The sequence below is a fragment of the Biomphalaria glabrata genome, chromosome 14, assembly GCF_947242115.1.
Source record: "Biomphalaria glabrata chromosome 14, xgBioGlab47.1, whole genome shotgun sequence".
In the NCBI taxonomy this organism is placed as follows: domain Eukaryota; kingdom Metazoa; phylum Mollusca; class Gastropoda; family Planorbidae; genus Biomphalaria; species Biomphalaria glabrata.
Window position 1 is genome coordinate 342,501 of NC_074724.1, and position 6,122 is coordinate 348,622.

The following is a 6,122-nucleotide window of genomic DNA, read 5'->3' on the forward strand; positions in this document are numbered from 1 at the left end:
TTGAGTTTCCCAGACCTGTCGAGACGGAGATCAGCAAGTCTGGGGGAAATCAGCAAGTCTGGAGGAAATCAGCAAGTCTGGAGGAAATCAGCAAGTCTGGAGGAAATCAGCAAGTCTGGAGGAAATCAGCAAGTCTGGAGGAAATCAGCAAGTCTGGAGGAAATCAGCAAGTCTGGAGGAAATCAGCAAGTCTGGAGGAAATCAGCAAGTCTGGAGGAAATCAGCAAGTCTGGAGGAAATCAGCAAGTCTGGAGGAAATCAGCAAGTCTGGAGGAAATCAGCAAGTCTGGGGCAGTCAAACAAAATATGAGGCACGGTTTCCTCTTCTTCCCCGCAGCGGAGGAACCGTGAATCAAAATTTGGCCATAGCCAACTAACTAGAGTGGGCCCTGTAAGGGCAGTATATATTGAGAATAATTTGTTTCCTTATAAAAAAAAATTAGAATGGCAAAAATTTGTTCTTAAAATGGCCAGGAAAAAAACATGCCTTAGGCTAACAATAATATGAACAGGGATCCGTCAGTAAAGAAAATCCTTTAAAAAAAACTACGACACTGTACATTGTGTCTAGACTCAATGGTCCATTATTTCTTACAATACAATTAAATAGAGGACGCGTGTGAGGAAATGTGTTGATTTAAGCTTATTGAAATCCATAATACATGCTTCAAATGTAAAAAGTGTTTATATATATATATATATATATATATATATATATATATATATATATATATACATACTAGTCGGATATGACCCACGGCCGGCGGGCCTTCGTTTGTGTGTTGCCATGAATATAAAAGTAGAGTGTGAAATTGGCTTTACCCGTTCAGCCGACATATTCATGTCTACTATAAAATGCTGTGAAAAACGGATTTACCCGATTTTTATCAAATGTTCAGTTCTTTAAAAGAGATTAATTGAGCAATTTAAAAAAAAATACATTGTTAGGGCCTTCCGGTTTTGGTAGGGACATAAAACATAAACTACAGTCTCCTGCCATGATCTAAGGAACCTTTAAGCCAAATTTTATCAAGATTGGTCTTTCTAATTCTGCCAGAATTCTCCTCAATTTATGAGACCATAACAGAGTAGACTCATTGGCGGATCCAGTGGTGGGGCCTTGAACCCCTCCACCCCATTCGGATCCGCCAGTGGTTAGACTTGGTTAGGACCATGATTATATATTTATAGCTTTTATATAGCGCTACTTTCATGCTTATAGCATGCTCAGAGCGCTTTGGTCCAATCTCATTTGTGGACCAGTTGGGGGGGGGGGGAGGGGGTATCTAGGAGTTGGTTTTCCGTGCTGCCTTTAGGCGCTCAGTAAACACAATTCTGCCCGAGTCGGGTGTTGAACCTCGAGCTTCTAGGTAGACAAGCCAAGCCAAGTTCAAGCGCACTTAGCCTCTCGACCACGCTTCTCATGATTACCTGGTATTCCAAAAGCGAGCAGAAAGTAGGGGACAGTCTTAAGAATAAGATTTGATATTCTGGTCAGTCGAACGATTTCCTGAAGGTCTTCTTCGCTCAGTGTAACGTTGAATTCGCCATTAGAAAGATTGCTGGGTGACTTTGTAATCATTCTGCCGTCATTAAGTTTGAGACCTAGATATAGAAAACATGTTCCTGGCAGTTAACAGTGTATGTTACGAATATAATCTGAAACATGGGTCCGTCTAACATTATGAGGTAACTTAAACTTTTATTGCAAAATTAACCCTCTACTTCAAGATTTTTTTAGTGTCGCTTTGACTGAGCGGTAAAGCGCTTGGCTTCCGAACTGGGGGTCCCGGGTTTGAATCCTGGTGAAGACTGGGAGTTTTAATTTCAGTAACTTTGGGCGCCTTTGAGTTCACCCAGCTCTAATGGTACTAGACACTAGTTGAGGAAAAGTAAAGGTCGTTGTGCTGGCCACGTGACACCCTGCTCGTTAACACATGTCTGTGAGGCCCATCTGCAGATGACCTTTACATCTATGGATTGCAAGGTATGAAAGAGGAACATTTCTTTTAGAATCTCTTTAAACTAAAGGTCATAGTTTCCAAAACTTTTGTTTTAACGGAAAACTTTGCACATTCGGAGAATTTAGCGGAACACTTTGCACATTCGGAGAATTTAGCGAAAAACTTTGCACATTCGGAGAATTTAGTGGAACACTTTGCACATTTGGAGAATTTAGCGAAAAACTTTGTACATTCGGAGAATTTAGTGGAACACTTTGCACATTCGGAGAATTGAGCGGAACACTTTGCACATTCGGAGAATTTAGCGGAACACTTTGCGCATTCGGAGAATTTAGCGGAACACTTTGCACATTCGGAGAATTTAGCGGAACACTTTGCACATTCGGAGAATTGAGCGGAACACTTTGCACATTCGGAAAATTTAGCGGAACACTTTGCAAAATAGAAAAAAATATATAAAATTCAACCATAGTCTAAATATAACATAACATTGCTTCTCATGCGTAAAACAGTAATAACATACATGCATAAAAAGTTATAAAATTTAATGTAAGGACTTAAAGTCTTAGATTGTATTGTTTCCACGAAGAGTATGACTTTTTGATAAGCAAAACGAGGGTGTCGTGAAGCCAGCACAACGACCAACTGCTTTTAATTTTCCAAACTAATGTCAGGAACCCATTAAAGCAGGGTGGAATCAGAGGCCCCCATAAGGGTCACGAAATTAATAAAATCCCAGTCTTCACCAGGAATCGAACATTTTAAAGCGAGGATTGGACTTTTACAGCCATCTTCTCGAGTCCATAGGAAATGAGAAATGTGCTCATCTTCGACCACGAAGGAGGAGCTATATAATAATGTCTACATTAAAACTAAAATCTAGATCTAGATCTCCAGAGAAAATAATTAGATCCGACCCAAAGATTGAGGGCGTGATGGCTGAGGTAAAGTGCTATGCGAGGGGTCTCGGGATCGAATCTCAGTGAAACTTGGGATTTCTAGCTTTGGGTTTCTTAGGACGCTCCGCCTCTGGTGCCATCCCATTGTAATGGGCATTTGGTATTACTTAGTAATGGCGGTTCGTCGTTGTGCTGGCGAATGATAACCTCGCAGGCCATACATCTGCCCTCTGATTGCGAGGTCTTCTTATCTTATATAATACAGACGTTACTTCAAAAAATAAGATGATTACGTCATGCATATTAACCAATGACTTAAATCCTGCCAAGTCACTGGTTTTCCTGGTTAGCTCAGGCAACCCATGCTATGCTCTAATAGCACTAGGGAAGAAGGAGCATTTGTACAAATTTGTCTTAGCATATGGGATGAGGAATGTGCCCTTATCTTTGTGTCTTTCTGGGTATTTTATTAAATTTTGTTTTTGTATTTGAAGATTATGGTTCAGTGTTTGATGTATAATTTAATAATTGCTACTTTACTTTATCTAGATCTAGATCTAGTTATACTGTTATTCAATAATTTATCAGATCAAGATCAATGTTTTACATTGATTTTTAAATCAGAATTCTCTTTTATGAACTGTTAGATCTGTTATTGATACTATAACGATTCTGATACAAAAACTTAGTTAATTTATTTTCTTTAATTACCCAATAATCTAAATTCTAAATTCTAGTGAATTCTTTCTCTTCCACAGCGTAAAGAAAAAACAAGTCCTGATTGCTGTATAGTTTTAATATTACACACGTCACTTCCGGGAGATGGTCAAAAAAAAGTTTCGCCTTTTCTTAAATAAACATTTTTAATTAGCTTTAAATAATGGTATGGCCTGTTTCAGTCGCGGGCATTAGCTATGGTCGGAACGATGTTGCCCACAAAGCATTTCCATCCCCCCTCAACGCAGCTGATGTATCTAACTCTTTTGTTCCCCTAGGAATCAAATAAATAAATAGAAACAATCCGATATAAACTTTGTCACATGTAAATCAGGTGAGAATGCACATTTTTAAAAAAATAGTTATAATGTTTTGTTTGGTTTAATACTATAAGCTATCCCGACAAGACCAACATCTAATCTTTCGAATCAGGACCGGACACAACAGAATGCGACAACACATGTACCGGAAGCTCAAAATTGGAGCCAGTGAAATCTGCCCATGATGAGTATCATCAGAGAATGCCGACCACGTCCTCCAAAACTGCTCTCTTTACCAAGAGGCCCATATAAGACATTGGCCCTAAATCACCCCAATAGAAAGAAAACTATATAGAGAACTCCCTGATTTGGAAACCACTGCACAGTTCATCTCATATAGTGGTCTAGTTATCTAAAAGCTTCAACATTCAACATAACAATGAGAACGAAGAAGAAAAAGAAGTTTGGTGTAATGCACACATTGTAAGACAAATTTCCTTACGAACAAAAAGATTATTATTATTTAGAAAAGTTTGAGTTTTCATTCTCTGGCGAATCCAGGGTCGAGTTTCGTTAAAGGGAAACAAAATTCATCGTAGTCCCTTTATCAGTTTCCACCGAGGAATTTTCTGGTGATGTGGCAGGTCTGCAGAAGTACCGCCCTCTGACAGGCAACGAGAATGTTCATAGGAATGCCAAGGGCATTATTATTATTATTATTATTATTATTATTATAACTGACAATGAAACTGGCAGTTCATTGTTTTTAACATACCCACATCTGAGGTAAAAAACATGGTCGAGAAATTACTGTTAACGTGCACTTTCCAGCTACTGCATTCCATGTCTTCCGTTGTTTTAGCCTATTCCGGTTTTGCACCCAGCTCCTGTGTTGTTTTATTTAAAGGAATGTTTGCATCTATCAAGTACTTTGAATCAAGTGCCTGAATCAGCCAGTGAAACCAACGACTTAGCAGATTTAAGTCACTGATTAACATACGTAACTAGATTGACACATGAACTGCGTTGGTCGTAATTATCTTCTTTTTTTTTGAAGTAACGTCTGTAATTAATAAGAAATGATACCTCGAGATTCTCTCGTAATAAGAAATAAGAATTTAAAAAGTATTCAGTATAATATTAAAAAGTATTGTATTCATACAAATGCTCTTTTTCCCCTAATAATAATGGCAATGTCTTCGATAGCGAAGATTAAGGATATGTAAAATGTCTCGCATGACTACGCGGACCCAGTTGCGACCTACATATTTTCCCACATGTAGTGCAGACAAAGCCGTTGTCCACTTTTCTTTCCGTCTTCTGCGCCTGTCTTCAATAATGGCTTTTCTTTGAGTCTCAAAAGGTTGTTCCACAGCCGTTGTGCGGGCTCTCCAAATCTCTATCAGCGGCACTGCCAGCTTTTTTTTTCTCTATGCCAGTGAGGCCGAAATGGCGCATTAGTTGATCATTATAGCGCTTACGGGGGGGGGGGGAACCTCTGTTACGCCACCTTCCTTTAAGCTCGCTAAAGAGGATCGCCTTTGGCATGCGGTCGTCTCCTATGTGTGGCAAGTGTCCGACCCAGCGCAATTGTCGAATAGTAATTTTTTTTAGTACCACTACCATGGGTTGCCTTAATTGGCCAGAAAAACCAATGACTTAAAAGACTTGCCAGATTTTATATTTCTGTGTAACTAAATTGAAACTTGGGTATGCGGATAGCTTTTAAATAGCGCTACTTTCATGCTTAGAGCATGCTCAGAGCGCTTTGGTCCAATCTCATTTGTGGACCAGTGAGGGGGGGCGGGGAGGGGGGTATCTGGGAGTTGGTTTTGCGTGCTGCTTTAGGCGCTCAGTAAACGCAACTCTGCCCGTGTCGAACCTCGAGCCCCCTTCTAGGTAGCCAAGCCAAGCCAAATTCAAGAGCACTTAGCCTCTCGACCACGCTTTCCATATTATCATATAGTAAAGTAAAGTTCCCCTTTCAGACCTTGTGGTCTATGGGGCAGAAGATGTATAGGTCATCTGTTTCTGTGGCCTACGAGGGTATGTGGCCAGAACAACGACCTTTGCTTTTCCCCAACTAACGTTAGGTACCCATTAGAGCTGGGTGGACTCAGAGGCGCCCGTAGATTCTGAAGTTAAAAATCCCAGTCTTAACCAGGATTCGAACCCCGGACCCCTGCTCGGCTCAGCCACCGCGCCTCACATATTATTATATAATATGTACATATTGTGATATTAGCAGTTATTCAACATAAAAAAAAAAAACTTACAAATAA

The 6,122-nt window shown here is 39.9% G+C and overlaps 1 protein-coding gene across 2 annotated transcripts in view; it reads right to left on the minus strand.

Moving 5' to 3' along the window:
• Positions 1–3,650, minus strand: part of LOC129922657 (uncharacterized) — a 19,919-nt gene extending 16,269 nt beyond the window's left edge. For both annotated transcript variants that reach the window (XM_056009351.1, XM_056009350.1), the window contains exons 1-2: positions 3,575–3,650; positions 1,432–1,605 (exon numbers count right to left, since the gene is read on the minus strand). In XM_056009351.1, coding sequence (XP_055865326.1) covers positions 1,432–1,582 — 151 coding nt within the window. In that variant the 5' untranslated portion in view covers positions 1,583–1,605; positions 3,575–3,650. The remainder of the gene's footprint in view (positions 1–1,431; positions 1,606–3,574) is intronic.
• Between the last annotated feature and the right edge of the window lie 2,472 nt (positions 3,651–6,122).